General features: G+C 43.8%; 1 protein-coding gene across 1 annotated transcript in view; it reads left to right on the forward strand.

Moving 5' to 3' along the window:
* Window positions 1-17,265, forward strand: part of hydin (HYDIN axonemal central pair apparatus protein) — a 1,231,368-nt gene that overhangs the window by 281,649 nt on the left and 932,454 nt on the right. The window contains exon 9 of the mRNA XM_038807144.1: window positions 12,483-12,684. Within this exon, the coding sequence (XP_038663072.1) occupies window positions 12,483-12,684 (202 nt within the window). The remainder of the gene's footprint in view (window positions 1-12,482; window positions 12,685-17,265) is intronic.

Consider the following 17,265-nt stretch of genomic DNA (forward strand, 5'->3'; position numbering starts at 1 on the left):
AAGATGTGCGGGTTAGGTGGATTGGCCATGCTAAATTGCCCGTAGTGTCCTAATAAAAGTAAGGTTAAGGGGGGGGTTGTTGGGTTACGGGTATAGGGTGGATACGTGGGTTTGAGTAGGGTGATCATGGCTCGGCACAACATTGAGGGCCGAAGGGCCTGTTCTGTGCTGTACTGTTCTATGTTCTATGTTCTATAAGATATAGGAGCAGAATTAGGCTAATGAGCCCACCAACTCTTCTCTGCCGATGATCATCCCCATCATCCCCATTCTCCTGCCTTCCCTCCATAACCGCTGATCCCCTTATTAATTAAGAACTATCCACCCCTGTCTTAAAGACACTCAGTGACTTGGCCTCTACAATCTTCTGTGGCAATGAGTTCCACAGATTCACCATCCTCTGGCCTCTGAAATTCTTCCTCATCTTAGTTTTAAAGGATCGTTCCTTCAGTCTGAGTCTTTGGCTAGTTTCTCCCATGAGTGGAAACATCTTCTCTGCGCCCACTCTACATAGGTCTTAATGTTTCAATAAGATACCCCCTCATCCTTCTGAACTCCATCGAGTACAGACCCAGAGTCTTCAACCCGTCCTCGTTTGATCAGCCCTTCATTGCGAGGAGCATTCTTGCAAATTCCTTCTGGACCGCCTCCAAGTGTGACACTCTCCTCCTTGGATATGGGGGCCCAAAACTGATCACAATATTCCAAATGGGGTCTGACCACATCCTACTCTTGTATTCTAGCCCTTTCGAAGTGACAGCTAACGTTGCATTTTCCTTCCGAACTGCCAACTGAACCTGCATGTTAACCTTAAGCGAATCCTCAATGAGGACTCCTACGTCCCTTTGTGCTTCAGATTTCCAAAGCCTTTCCCCATTCTGAAAATAGCTTATGTCTCTATTCTTCCTACCAAAGTGCATAGCATCACACTTTCCCACATTATATTCCATCTGCCACTTCTTTGTCACCTCTCCTAGCTTGTCCAAGTCCTCTGCAGCCTTCCTGCTTTTTCAACATTACCTATCTCTCTCGATATCTTTGTATCATCTGCAAACTTAATAACAATGCCCTCAGTTCCTTCTTCCAGTGCCAGGAGTGTGCCCAAGCAGTGCTGGAGTGTGCCCGGGCATGATCCGCTTGCACCTACTTGAGCCCATCTGGGAAGTCTGCTGGTCAGGTGCACTCCTTTGGATGCCAGTCATGATTCACGCTGTTCTGCCGTTGTGGATGGATTTTCAGATGGGGACATTATTCCAGTGTAGGGGCCTGATAATGATATATTCACTTATTATAATGATGTTCCCAATGTTCAATGTTGGGAACTGCACTCTGTCACTGAAGAAAAGGGACAGTGATGCCATGTATTTACATCGATATAAAATGGGACTTTGCAGTTCTTGCGACAGCTGATGTTGTAATGGTTCCCTCCCTCTAGTTGTTACATTCTCCCTTAAATTTGGTGTCATCACTCCTGTCCTCAAAATAAAACAACCTTTAACCATATCCTCTTTACAAACTACCATCCCATCTCAAACCTCCCTTTCCTCTCCAAAGTCCTTGAATGTTTTGCCGCCTCTCAAATCTGTTCCCTTCTTCCCTGGAACTCTATATTTGAATCCTTCCAATCCGGTTTCCACCTGCCATAGCACTGAAACAGCTCTAATCAAAGTTACAACTGATATCCTATGTCACTGTGACAAAGGGAAACCATCCCCCTTCATCCTTCTTGACCTGCCTGCTGCCTTTGACATGGCTGACCACACAATCTTCCTCCAAAGACTCTCCACTGTTGTCCAGCTGTGTGGGACTGCTCTCACACGGTTCCATTCTGATCCACCTAATAGTAGCTAGAGAATGACTGGCAATAGTTTATCTTCCTGCTCCCAGACTGTTATTTCTGGTGTACCACATAAATCTATCCTTGCTCCGCTCCTATTTATCATCTCCCTGCTGCCCCTCAGCAAAATCATGCTGTCCCTTGGCATGGCATTAGTTTTCACATGTATCCTTACCACACCCTATTCTACCTCACTACCACCTCTCTCGAACTCCTCCACTACTGGTCAATTATCAGACTGTCCATCTGACATCCAATACTGTGTAATGGATATCTGGTCAGTTTTCAACAGTGGCTAAGAGAATGGACTATGACCATAACTTCTTAAAGTTTTAAGACAGTGCTGGAAGGTCGATTTGATCCAGTAGCGATAATATCAGAAATAGGGCTTGGTTATTTTATAAACAAACTTTATTGGAACAAAACTAAAGAAAACAATATTCAAACTTTTAAACTTCAACTCTAATACAGAGTACATGTAGTTCCTTAATCTTAACACACTGGATCCCATTGAACAGCAATGTGACAAAATATGTGTCTCTCGTTCGACTTACACAGACAGGCAAAGGCATTACTTGTATTCCAAAGCAATTTTTCTTCTGTAAGGGCATTTGTTCAGAGCCCTTTTCCAAAGCCTGCCTCAGTGGCCGCTTTCATGACCTCTCATGGTCCATTTCCAATGCCTTCTCCTCGGTAACTGTTCAGAACTGCATTCTTTCTCTCTCTCTCTCTCTGAGCTCCACCCAGCTCCTCAAACAAAGGTTCTCTGCTATGGTTTCCAAACTTGAACTGATCAGCATTATCTTGGCTGTTTGATTGCCCACTCCCATGTATACAAAAGAACAGAGTCATGCTAGTAATATGCAACTAACCTCTCATTGATAGACAAAGAGGCCTTCAAACTCTGCAATGGACGAATAGCTCATTCAGAGTGTCCTGAGGAACAATGGATCTGGGGCACCTGTGTATTCCCACGAATGAGTTTAAGTCTGACTGGGATAATGTAACTCGTCCAGATGTGGGTGTATCCATCTGACTCTGCACTAGCAGGATTTTCCCTCAGTCTGTTTAACCCCTAAATTGCCTGCTACATTAGAATCTCATTTCTGGATCCAATTTTGTAATATCTCCCTCATGTATCAACTGGATGAGCAAAAGTTTCCTCCAATTCAACGTCAGGAATAATGAAGCCATCGTTCTTTCTCTCTGCTCCAAACTCCATTCCCAAGCTCATATTACTCGACTTTGTCTCTGTCACAATTGCTGCTGAAACCCTCATTTGTGCCCTCATTACTTTAACTTGACTACTTCAATGAACTCTGGTCTCCCACATTCTGCCCTCATTAAAATTGAGGTCATCCAAAGCTCTGCTGACCCTATCTTAACTTGCAGCAAGTTCCATTTCCCTAACAACAGCATTGGCCTCTGATTTAATGCCTTGATTTTAAAATTTTTGCCCTTTTTTTCAAATCCCTCTGTGGCCTTGCCTTGGTCTTCTTATCTCTCTAATCTCTTGGTAACCCCACAACCTTCCGAGATAGCCACGCTCCTCTCATTTTGGACTCATGTACATTCTCAATTGTAATCGCTCCACTGTTGGTGGCTGTGCCTTCAGTTGCCTGAAGCTCTGGAGCTCCCTCTCTAAACCTCTCCACTTCTCTACGTTGCTTTCCTCCTTAGCTTGGATCTTGTATGTTTCTCTTGTGAACACCATGAATTGGATTCCATTTGAATTTGACTTGGTTTTTGGAGCAAGCAAGGAGATGGATTAAGGGCTTACCCTATCCACTCTGTGCTTTGGCTTTGTAACTTTAAGAATGGAATAAAACTCAGAACCCACCTCTTTGACTCAGCTTCTGGTCATCTGACCTAATATCTCCTTTATGTGGCTCGGAGTCATACTTTGTTTTATGATGCTCCTGTGAAGTTACTTAAAGATGTGACATTATATTAAAGTTACAATATAAATATTAGCTTAATTAGAAGAAGAAGAAGAAGAAATTGCTTATTGTCACAAGTAGACTTCAAATGAAGTTACTGTGAAAAGCCCCTAGGCGCCACATTCCGGCGCCTGTTCGGGGAGGCTGGTACGGGAATTGAACTGTGTAGGGTGCTCTTTCTAAGAGCCGGTGCAGACCCGATGGGCCGAATGGCCTCCTTTTGCACTGTAAATTCTATGAAATATAAAGTGTTGCTATTGAACAAGTTGTGTCTCCTCTTGAACTCACTTATTAAATTAAATATCTATTCTGATGTGTATTTGTTGATTTGCACATTGTATTTATAAATCTTATAAAGTTGTCTTGATGAGCTAGTTTCAAAGGAGAAATCTAATACATCTCTAAACTTTAATATGGAGCCAGATGTTTGGATGTGCGATACATGTTATGATTCATCTCAAATGAACCTGAAGGAGTTTGAGAGGCAGAATTGACCTATCCACAGATTGTTTTCTAAGGACTTGCTCAGGAATTCGAGAGAAGTCATTGAAAAGTGTAATTAAGCCCCAATGACATTGCTCGCTTAGCAACTTGCACAGAACTATTTTACAAAGTCCTGACATTCTTTATTTCATAAAAGAACTTAACTTTAGATAGAGCCATCTGTTCCAATTTGGACTCTTTCCCAAATCTTAACTCATGTGCACAGCAAAAAGGGCAGTTTTTGTAAATTGATTCAAATCTCTTTTCATAAACTAAAAACTTTATGCATGACCAGAACAGAATGATACCCCACAGAGCCAGTCATCCTTTACATGGTTTTCCCCCACTGGATACCACATTCCCTTGTCTACTTAAAAAGGGAGTAAATAGCATGCTGTATTTAGGCAGTGTATTTAAAATTTAAGGAACCTAGGCACTGTTTAAAACTTTTCCAACACAATGATATAGTTCTTTTAAGGAAACCTCTTACCATCTGAATCCCTTTGCTTTCTGATCCCAATGGAGCCTCTTTGATCACCTTGGGTGCGATCTAACGGAAAAAACAGCAGAGTTCTGTGTGGGATTAGTGGGGTTGTTCCAGCCGTTTGTAGTGGCAGGAATGACCCCACTATTGAACGACTCCACTCGTCGGTGCAGAAAGAGATTTGTGCCCCGATATCTTGAGCCCCCAATGCAATCCCTGGACCCCACCCATGTCCCAACATACTCGTTGGTGGGTCCTTGACACCCCTGCACTCCACCTCATAAGGGCAAGGCACCCCCGGGCCTGATCCCCGGCCTGGGTAAAATGCCACTTGGTCACATTGGCACTGCCAGCCTGGTATCCTGGCAGTGTCACCTGGGCACCCTGGCAGTTACACCCAGGTGGCACTGCCAGCATGCCCAGGTGGCATTATCAGGGTGCCAGGCTGGCAGTACCATGGCGCCCAGGTTGTATCAGCAGTGCCAGGGTGCTACCCTGCCCAGAAGCCAACCACCCATGGGTTTTAGACTATCTGAAAGATCCCTTCCAAGTGCCATTCCGCCTTGTCCTCGTCTGTAGGGATCAGTGCTGAACGACGCCTGGCTGGGTTCTCCTTGGCGATGTCGGAATAATTAAGTGAGCTGACCGTCGGGAATCCCGGAAGAGGCATCTCACATGATCTACTGGCCGCGTCCCATCCCGATTCCGGTGAGACGCAGCCGGCAAATCATGCCCCTCAGCTGGAAATGGTCAGCAGGAAGCAGGGAACTATTCCCAGGAGGAAATATCCCAATTCGTATCCAGTCTTCTAGTATTTCAAAGATAGGTTTCAACATTCCAGATCAAAGACACGACTAAATTATTCTAGAACATCCTAACGAATAATCTAACAGATTTTATTTGTGTCTGGGTTTCTGTGGCGATAACTCATCTTTCATTCTCACTCCACAGTATAAATATTTCCCACCTTCTCTGTCTGTTAGCTTTGACAAAGAGTCATCGGATTCGAAACGTTAGCTCTTTTCTCTCCCGACAGATGCTGCCAGACCTGCTGAGATTTTCCAGCATTTTCTTTTTCGTTTCAGATTCCAGCATCCACAGTAATTGCTTTCATCACCTATATAAATATCTGGCGAACCTGACCTTTAGGAGTAAACCTCAGAAAATCTTCTGGTTTTCATTATTAATTGGCAAGTTTGCCTGTTCTTGGTTTATTATGCTAAGATGATTTCTTAGTTTTGTTCTCATGGCTCATAGGACTGCAGATTTGAGATAGCACCTTGGTGTCAGCTCAACCTGTGTTTCCTTTGAGTGTAACTCTGCAGGAAATGTGGAATGGGTGAATGTATTAAATATTTTCAATTGTGTTTTAGTTAGTGCATTAGTTACTGTTTACAATGTAGTTGATTTATTTGGTTAACTGTTTCTCACTCCTTTATCTACTTTATGTTCTTTTTGCTGCTATTTACCTGCTAGCTTTGGAAATTCCTTTGGAGGTTATTGTAGTTTGGAGGAAAGAGTTCTCTTTTTGAATAATGCTAAAGGCAGGCTTGGAAGATATTGACCAATCCTCAGCTCAACACGCTTCCTGACCCAGATGGTCCTTCATTAGCATGTCAGAGTCGTACTTGTCTTTACTGCCTCCATAGGATGTAAAATAGCTGTCCTAGATATTGGAGGTAGACAATGTCGTCACCGTGGCTGCTCATCCTATGGGTGTGAACGTTAACACTGCATTTAAACTTTTGTATCCCAAGATCTTTCCATAGCTTCCAAATTGGTCAGCTATTCAGTTACATTTAGCAACTGACTGAGGTCTTTTCATAGGGGCAATGTGTTTATCACTTTCTCTGCAGAAAGGAGCTCAATAGGACATTGAGCTTTTCATAGATGGCATGTCTCCCAAGAATGCAAAGCCTCTTTTTCCTTCTCCGACACCACTGTTCATGCTCACTCTGTTTCGAATGATACTACCTCTTCAAACTCACTAAATGTGAAGTAAATTGGAATGCAAAGAATTTGCAAGTATGTAGTGTTTTATCATACCCTGAGGTGACCTAGGCCAGGATCTCACACCCACTGCCATAAGGTCCAGGTCAGGAGGAGGGGAAGGGGAATGGGGGAGGTAGTGGCATCATTATATTGTCACAGGTCTAGTAATCCAGAGACCCAGGGTAATGTTCTGGGGACCTGGGTTTGAATCCCACCAGGACAGTTGGTGGAATTTGAATTCAATATTAAAAATTCTGGGATTAAAAATCTCACCATGACCATTAAATCGACCATTGTCGATTGTTGTAAACCATCTGGTTCACTAACGTGCTTGAGAGAATTAAATCTGCCATCCTTACCTGGTCAGGCCTACAAGTGACTCCAGGCCCACAGTAATGTGTTGACTCTTAAATACCCTCAGGGCTGGGCAACAAATACTGATCCAGCCAGCGACGGCCACATCCCATGGACAAATAAAAAACAATCAGGTGGGATGTGGTGGGGGATGGAGGGGGAGATCTAGTGCCCGTCACCTTCCCACCTTTGCTGGCATTTTACAATTACTTCAGATTTTTGGTTTTCCACCAGCAAACCTCATCAACTCTGCTCGTCCCAGTTCTGTCTTTAACTTCAAACTTCATGGAAACCTCAATTCATTGCCTCGTTTGCAGAACTAGCTTTCTTTTAAAAAAAAAATCCAATTAAGGGGCAATTTAGTTTGGCCAATCCACCTACCCTGCACATCTTTGGGTTGTAGGGATGAGACCAACACAGACATGGAGAGAATGTGCAAATTCACACAAACTGTGATCGGGGGCTGGGATCGAACTCGGGTCCTCAACGCTGTGAGGCAGCAGTGCTAACCACTGCACCACTGTACTACCCCTCGGAACTAGCGTTCTTGCCCATTACTCAATTATATGGCTTTCCTGCTTCGAGGAGGGTGGTGAGCTGTTCACTCTGTAGCCTCCTAGCTCCGACTGCTATGAATTCAGTTAAACATAATCACAAGGACTTTCTTTCCTAAAGTGGTCCTTGGTTGCTAACAACATCACATTCTCTCTCAAAGCTCATGTTTACTTTACATGTTGTAAACTCTCTCAACACAATAAAGTCACAGTTTTAACTGAAATCAAAACCTCCCCTACATGCAAACACCTTTGTTTAACATGAATCCAACTAGAACTTTACCCTTAAATTTATACCTTATTTCTAACATCCAACAATACAAACATACATCACTTAAAGCTACCTCTAGTTCCTGATAGCAGGCAAAGTCTTATAGATGATGTTACAGAATTTCCAGCAGAAGCAGTGTAGATGGGGCCAGGTGTCCAACCTGTGAGGCTGCGAGTTAGGTGATAAAAAGGCAGACTGAGATTTTGCAGTTCAGTAAGGCAATATTACTTGTTTCACAAGCCAGAGGTCCATGTCACATGAAATGAAATGAAAATGAAAATCGCTTAATGTCACGAGTAGGCTTCAATGAAGTTACTGTGAAAAGCCCCTAGTCGCCACATTCCGGCGCCTGTCCGGGGAGGCTGGTACGGGACCCCCACCTCAGCACACTTCTTGACAAAGGTACTTGTCTGGAACACCGACGCTGTTAACTGTCGCAACCATTGGGAATTGAAAAGTAGGTTGTAGGGTCTTTTGTCTTGGCAGGCAAGCAGGCTCCTGTTGGCCAGCTTGAGTTATAGAACATAGATCATAGAACATAGAACATTACAGCGCAGTACGGGCCCTTCGGCCCTCGATGTTGCGCCGACCCATGAAACCATCTGATTGCCTTTGTATGGCTTTCTTTGAATTTGGACTGGGCAGCTCACAGGGATCATTAGTGTCTCTTCAGGGATAACGATATGTGAGTTTCTCTGATACTGCCGGTTAAGTTATTTTGTTCGCGGTCACAGACAGAAATAGATTCCTCCATTTTATGTCTTTGTTCAGTTTGAATTTTTTGAGATAACAATGAGCACATCTCAATATATTTCATTAAAACGATGATACAGGTCTTAGTCCCTCACACTTGTAATTGGCTCGCCCAGTTTTAAGTGCTACCTCCATTGGAAGATCTATCCTACTGGCCTCACAATCCATCCTTCCTTTTCCTTGATGAGGCCTGGCTGATTGGCTCCAGTGATCACCAACTTCATTTACCTTCACTCTGGGTCTCCTTGATGACAGCTGCTCTGAGACCTTCTGTTGTCCCAGCAGTGGCCACCACTTCTGCTGCTGCTGCAGGAATTGGAGAGTTGCTGGCCCTCTGACTGGCTGGTAGCTCTTGGGGAGGGTCACCGTCTTCTGTTGAGGCAGAAGCCACAGCTGCAGGCAATTAACTAAGGACTGTAAAAACAACAACTGTGGCTTCCAAGGCCAGCAGAGATGGTGTCCACAATCTTCCAGCTGTTGGGCAGAGCCCATGCGGCCCCATACAATTTTGGCCCCAGTCATTATTGTTATGAAGGAAAATATTGCAACCAAATTCCACGAATATCAAATGATATAAAGACCAGTTATAAGAACAGAAAAGACTGGAAACTTTCAGCAGGTCTGGCAGCATCTGAGGAGACTTTTAATGTTTCATGTCGTGTCCTTTTATCAGTACTGAAAGGTCACTGACCTGAAACCACAACTATGTTTCTCCCTCCGCATATTCCACATTTTCTTCTTTGATTTCAGATTTCCAGTGTCCACAGTATGTGTTTATATGAATGACTAATTAATCTGTGTGTGACAATGTTAGCCAGCAATCTGGAAAGACATATTGCTTTAGTTGAAGTGGTGTCCTAGGATATTCTGTCCATTAATCTTAATGCATGAAAATGTGGCCAGAGCACAAGCAATCTGTTGATGCACAGTCCCAGCAGACAAGGCTGTGTGCTGAGAGCATACATTGATAACATTTATTCTGTGGGCTTGAGACAGAAGTTGAAAAAGCACAGGCACAGTTGGAGACAGGTGCTGAATTTTCACAGCAGCCTGTGTATTAGTAAATTTTGATTGATCATGTTGCTGTTTTTATGTTGCAATGGTTTGATCTGTGAAGCCCTTGAAGATGTAAGTCTAACAAGGCAATCAGCTGTACACTATGAATCCTGTTTCCTGATGAAGCACAAGATTGAAAGAACTAAAAGGTTTCATAAGGGCTTGCCATGGATGGACAGTAAAAGTGAAGGTGATCTTAGACCTTTGTCCTAAAAAACTATACTGCTTATTCCTTCAGAGAGTGTGGGCTGGATTCTCTGATCTCCCAGCCGCATGTTTCTCGGTAGCGCTGATCACTAGTGGCGGGATTCTGTACTCATGCAGCTTGCAAATTGGATTTCCCACCCCACGCCACCGGGAAACCTGTGGACGGGAGTGTGCTGTCGTCTAGAAAAGTGAATTGCAACGGCCGGAGAATTCCAGCCTACATCCTTTCCTCATCTTTGTCTATGTGCTAAGGTATGAAAAAACTATTGGTACCTCTTGGCAGACATGAACTGCTGCCCACTGTATTTCTGCGCTAGATATTCTTTTGGCTTTGTGTTCTTTATCTTGTTAACTGGCTAGTATAACAGGGTACAGGATGCCATATTATTTCTCTTACCTTGGAGGGAGGCAGATTGAATAAGACAACAGATCTCAGACGAAAGGAATTGTAGAATAGCACCGTGTATTTGTACATCAAGCTTATACCAATTCTTTCAAACAGCAGTTAGCCTCACTCCCCCATTCTATTCCATAACCCTGCAAACTCATTGCTTCAATTATTTACCAAAGTCTCTTTTTGAAAGCCGCCATTAAATTTGTTTCCATTATCCAATTAGGGAGTGTGTCCAAATCCTAACCACTCATTGTGTAAAAATAAATTCTCCTCACATTCTTTTGCTAATCGCCTTAATTCTGTGTCCTCTGGTCATCAACCCATCTACTGGAAAATAACATAGAACATAGAATATACAGTGCAGCTGAAGGCCATTTGGCCCATCGAGTCTGCACCGATCCACTTATGCCCTCACTTCCACCCTATTCCTGCAACCCAATAACCCCATCTAACCTTTTTGGTCACTAAGGGCAATTTATCATGGTCAATCCAGCTAATCTGTACGTCTTTGGACTGTGGGAGGAAACCGGCGCAACCGGAGGAAACCACGCAGACACGGGGAGAACGTGCAGACTCCGCACAGCCAGTAACCCAGCGGGGAATCGAACCTGGGACCCTGGCGCTGTGAAGCCACGGTGCTATCCACTTGTGCTACCGTGCTGCCCAAATGATCTCTGTTTGTTTATTCAACCTAAATCTTTCATGTTAAACATCTTTATCAAATTTCCTCCGTCTTCTCTGCTCTAAGGAGATAAACATGCCTCATCTTTGGAGCCATTATAGTAAATCTCTTCATACCCATTGCAAACCTTTACTCCATTGCCAGGAATTGAGCAAAATAGTCCAGCTGGACTTAGCTAGTGTATTATATAAACTGAACATAACTGCTGGATTTTTATATTTTATCCCTCTATTTTTAAAGGATGATAGGTACAAACTGTTTTGTTAACTTGATTTGGGAACAAACATTTCCAGGTCTCTCTGTTCTTGCATTCCATTTAAAATTATATATTTTGGTTCATTTCTGCTCATTAATCCTAACAAAATGTATAACCTCACAAATCCCAATATAAATTTTATTAACCATGGGCGAGATCTTCTGGTTGTTTACGCCAGCAGGATCTTTGGTCCCACTGAAGACCCACTCCTGCGGGTTTCCTGGCGGGATTCAATAAGAAATCCCATTGACAATAGTGGGGCCAGAAGATCCACTGGCCAATGATGGGCCGATAAACACGCTACAGACATGCCAGAGAATCTTGCCCCATGTATTTAACCATTTCACCCACGCCTGGTTTATTTACATACAGTAAGAACAATCAATTTTCCTTTTCTCATTGGTTATAAAAAACAGTAAACATAGAAACAATAGCTTCTAACTTCACCCTTGAAGATAAGAAGGAAAGACTAGGATTTGTATAGAGCCTTTCCCAAACTCGGGACATACCAAAGTACTTTACAGCCAACAAAGTACTATTTTTCAGATGCTGTCACTGTTGTAGTGTAGAAAATGTCACACAGCCATGTCCTGGAAATTAAAATTCCAGCCTTGCCAAAGTTGCAGCAACTTAGGAGCTGGGAGGGAAATTGTCCCTTTAGTTACCAGTCGCACCGGAGAAGAACGGCCATTTGGGCAAGGAATGCATGTGGAGAGTGTCATGATATGCAAACATGGACATAATGATATACAGACAGGTAGCTAATGAACACAGAGAACAGGACATGACCAATGATCAGGCAGGACACTCAGGGGTGGTATCTCACTGTAAAAGGCATGAGGCATTCACACTCCGCCTCTTTCCACTGATGAACATCTACAGAGCGAGTCAGGGTGTATGTGCAGTATCACACCTCCAGCACGTGGCTCAGAGCTAGTCTGGTTCAGTCAGACAGAGTAACCACATTTAGGTTAGCAGAGAGTCAAACTCATAGAGAACTGTGCTAACTGTGCTACTAGTTCAGTAAACCAGATTGAACTAACTTCAAGGTCTGGAGTATCTTTAGGTCAAAGCTGCATCCAGTTGCAGCCTGTGTTATCCCAGAGTACATAATACATCAGAGAGCAGCTCAGCAACAAAATGAATTGAAAATGGGATTGTGCCTTTAAAGCAAAATTCATCATTCGCTAGAACATCTTTCCGTTATGTTCCATTATAGGTGAGGACATCTTTGTCAATTTGTATGGAGCTGCAACAGACATAAATGTAAGACTGGACAAAAACTCCGTAATAATAGAGAAGACCTACATATCTTTGGCGAACCAGAGAGTGGTATCCATTTGCAATAGGAGCGATATAATAGTGCATTTCCAGTGGAAGGCCTTTGCAACTCCAGAGGAAGAGGAGCAACAGAAAATCAGGTAAATCAAATAGTATCTAAGACCACTTAATTTCTGGAATATTCATTAACCAATGCTGGTAAGGACATTTCTGTAGTGCATGTTCGATGCATTCTGCCATTGTTGATAATATACGACAAGCACACATTCCTAGAATGATCTCATGCTGTGTTCCAATTGAAGGATGTGACATGATAATTTACCCCTTTAGTGACCTTATAATAATGGGTGAATCTTGCTCTTACAAGGTCCTCCGAGAGCTTTTATCTTGTGACTGAGACATTTTGGTAATATATTTCAGAAGCCAAAGATTGATGCTATGCTGATTTTGCAGAAAGGTTCAATCAATGTCCCCATACCGCCTCCAATCTCTATCCTTGTAGGTCAGTGCAGCCCACTCTCTCCCTATTGCTTTTGTTCACTTGCTCATGAACAAGGCATTTCCCATCTGCAATCTCATTGTGGGTGAGCAGCACAACCTACAAGCTTGACTAAAACTTGGCTTATAAATGATGAACTAGATTTTTGCGAAGTCCGACAGACTCTGTGGACATTTACAAATGGTGCATGGGACCTTTTTCCAGGATTAGAATCATAGAATTTACAGTACAGAAGGAAGCCATTTGGCGCATTGAGTCTGCACCAGCCATTGATAAAAGCGCCGTACTTATGCCCACGCCTCCACCCTATCCCCGTAACCCAGTAACCTCACCTAACCTTTTGGACACTAAGGGGCAATTTAGCATGGTCAATCCGCCTACCCTGCACATCTTTGGACTGTGGGAGGAAACCGAGGCACCCGGAGGAAACCGACACAGAAACGGGGAGAATGTGCAAACTCGACACAGACAGTCACCCGGCACTCCTATTTTTAAGTGAGAGATAAGGGTTCAGGCAGCTGCAGATCGCGACCATGTATCCTGCACTTCTAACCTGGCTGGCTCCATTGCGGAGATGGGCATCTCCGAGCCCCCTGTAATTTCCATGGAGTTGGGTCAGCTTTTCAAGCACTCATAGTTCACTGCCCCTCTAAGGTGTCACGAACGAAAGACTGGATGAGGAAACCTTTTGAAAGGTAAGTTCAAACGATCTTACCCATGCTAACATATACCCCTCCACCCACCCTGATTGCCCCTCATACCCTCCATGCCAACCTATGGCACTTTCATTTCCAATTCACCCTGTATGCACTCTGTACAGAACTAATGTCATTGTGGTAAAGCTTTAAAGTTATTCATTCACAACTTCCTTTAAGAAATTCCTTTACTCTACCAGCACCTGACACCTCTTTAAACTTGTCTAAATAAACTGCAGTTGACACAATTGATCTCAGAGAAAGAGCTGTCATTCAAGCAATGCCTATCCTGGGGCAAGGTTATATCAACAGACCCGGCTCGCAACCAAGCCTCATTATGCATTCATTGTTACTATTGGTACTAATTAGTTTTGCATAGAATGTATACTGTGTAAGTTGGTAATGGAAGTGTTATAATTTAGCATGTAGTGTATAAGTTTCATTGGGATGGGCGGAGGGGCATATGTTGTCATGGTGTGTATAAGGGGCCATTGGGGGTTGATAGAGTGGCATGAGTTGGCACGGATGGGCCATGGGGAGTGAGGGTGTGTGAGAGATTAAGGCTAAATGGCCTTCCTGTTTTATTGTAACTGGGACAAAGCCCCAGACCACCAAGGCAAGCCTTTTCACAAGCCTGCCTGAGCACTTGGCAGTTACCGTGGCTGACTCCAAACGTTCCGGGCATGGTGGGCCCAATTACAGTTAACACTGCCCCATGGAATGAAAATCCTGCTATTGCAGGCACTTTCTCCTGAGGTGGTCATGTCAAGCCAGGAAACCTTTCTGCCATTTGCTACCTGCTTCTAGGTTGAAAGTCCAGCCCGATCGTGTTTATTTCTCACTGAGACTGTTCTGTCAGGTTACATATTCCATTATGCTCAATAAGAGTAAGAAGTCTTACAACACCAGGTTAAAGTTCAACAGGTGGTGTTGTAAGACTTCTTACTGTGCTCACCCCAGTCCAACGCCGGCATCTCCACATCATGGCTCAAATAGAGAACTGAGATGGAATTTTTTTTTCAATAAATTTTGCGGACCCAATTCATTTTTTCCAATTAAGGGGCAATTTAGCGTGGCCAATCCACCTAACTTGCACATCTTTGGGGTGTGGGTGCGAAACCCACGCAAACACAGGGAGAACGTGCAAACTCCACACGGACAGTGACCCGGGGCTCGGAGAGCCGGGATCGAACCTGGGACCTCGGCGCTGTGAGCAGCAATGCTAACCTCTGTGCCACTGTGCTGCCCTGAACTGTGATGGAAGTTGAAAGGAACTCAGCTCCTGATACCAAATTATCCTCGTATTGCTTTTCTCCTTTTTTCAGCATGCAAACCACATTGATTTGCTATGACCTCCCCTGCTCACTGAAATCTGCTTCCTTCTGTCACTCCTGCACTTTTTTATGGAGTGTCTCCTCATCCTTCAACCACACCTTATCTGTGTAACCCTGTGATATTATTGTGCTCTTCACCACCTTCACACCCATTTTAACATAATTTCCCCCTCAGTGAAACTTTATGACTCTATAACTCTATTTATGACTTCATCCTCACATGAGCCAAAACCACCTGCGTTCCACACCCTCTGAAGTCTATTTCTGACAATTCACTGGGATGTTAATCGCAAGTCCGAGTCTAAGGATGGATATGTGGCTAATTACAAGGTGCAGTCACATCTGCCTTTCTTGTCCATTCAGGAACTCCTCTTCCCCTCCAAATCTGGGAGCACGAGAGGAAAACCCATACCTTGCTTCTGCAAGCAGAAGAGTGACTGGAGAAAGACAGCTTTACGTGGATTGGGAAATTTGATTTGATTTATTATTGTCACATGTATTAGTATACAGTGAAAAGTATTGTTTCTTGCATGCTGTACAAACAATGCATACCGTACATCGGGAAGGAAGGAGAGACTGCAGAATATAATGTTACAGTTATAGCAAGGTGAAGAGAAATGATCAGCTTAATACGAGGTAGGTCCATTCAAAATCTGACGGCTGAAGGGAAGAAGCTGTTCTTGTGTCGGTTGGTACGTGACCTCATACTTTGTTATCTTTTTCCTGACGAAAGAAGGTGAAAGAGAGTATGTCCGGGGTGTGTGGGGTCCTTAATTATGCTGGCTTCCTTTCTAAGGCAGCGGGAATTATAGATAGAGTCAATGGATGGGAGGCTGGTTTGCGTGATGGACTGGGCTACATTCACAACCTTTTGTCGTTTCCTGCGGTCTTGGGCAGAGCAGGCTCCATACCAAGCTGTAATGCAACCAGAAAGAATGTTTCCTATGGTGCATCTGTGGACGTTGGTGAGGGTCGTAGCTGACAAGCCAAATTTCCTTAGTCTTCTGAGAAAGTAGAGTCGTTGGTGAACTTTCTTAACTGTAGTGTCAGCATGGGGGGACCAGGACAGGCTGTTGGTGATCTGTACACATAAAAACTTGAAGCTCTCGACCCTTTCTACTTCATTCCCATTGATGTAGACAGGGGAATGCACTCCACTACCCTTCCTGAAGTCGATGACAATCTCCTTAATTTTGTTGACATTGAGGGAGAGATTATTGTTGTCGCACCAGTTCACCAGATTCTCTATCTCATTCCTGTACTGTGTCTCATCATTGTTTGAAATCCGACCCACTACGGTGGTGTCTTGTGAAATAAGTCTTGCAATGCAAAAGAAGGCCCAAACAGCACCAGCTTAGTGTACAACACATTACTGTACAACAGCCACTGAATCACATAAGGAGATGTTTGGGCAGATGACTAAAAGGTTTTCAGAAGCATCTAAAGGAGAACAGAAAGGGAGCAAGATGGAGAAATTAGGGAGGAATTTACAAAGCTCAAGACCTTTGCAACTGAAGGCATGGTCACCAATGGTGTAATGATTAAAATGAGGGATTCTGCAGAGGCCAGACTTCGAGAACTACAGAGATCTCAGGGTTATAGAGCTGTCGGATGTTTCAACGATAGGGTGAGGTGAGGCCACAGCGGGATCTAAAAACAAGGATGGAAGTATTAAAATTGGGTGTTGTTCAACCAGGAACCAATTTTGGCCAGTGAGCACAGGTGTGATGGGTGACTGGTGACTGGAACTTGGTGTGAGTTAGGACATGAGCAGCAGAGTTTTGGATGACCTCAAGTTTACAGAGAATAGAATGTAATACCCAGCCAGGATTGTGTTGGAATAGTCAATTCTGATGGTAACAGAGACATGGATGAAGGTTTCAGGTGCAAATCAGCGAAAGCATGGAGTGTGTCAGGTGATGTGATGTTGGAAATAGGTGGTCTTAGTGATGGTGTGGCTATGTGGTCAGAAGTTCATCATGGATTTGAAAGTGTAACCAAGGTCGCAAACAGTCTAAGAACGTTAATATTTCAATTTTGTGACCTCTGTTCTGATGAAGGATCAACAACCTGAAATATTGGATTCTCACCGAGTCAGGGTGACCCCATTCCCAGACTGTCCAATTTTCAGGAGTGCCTTATAAAGGTACAGGCCAGTTTGGGTTGAAAGCCCACACCCTGCACTCCTGGATT

This window comes from Scyliorhinus canicula, chromosome 9 (assembly GCF_902713615.1).
Source record: "Scyliorhinus canicula chromosome 9, sScyCan1.1, whole genome shotgun sequence".
Classification (NCBI taxonomy): domain Eukaryota; kingdom Metazoa; phylum Chordata; class Chondrichthyes; order Carcharhiniformes; family Scyliorhinidae; genus Scyliorhinus; species Scyliorhinus canicula.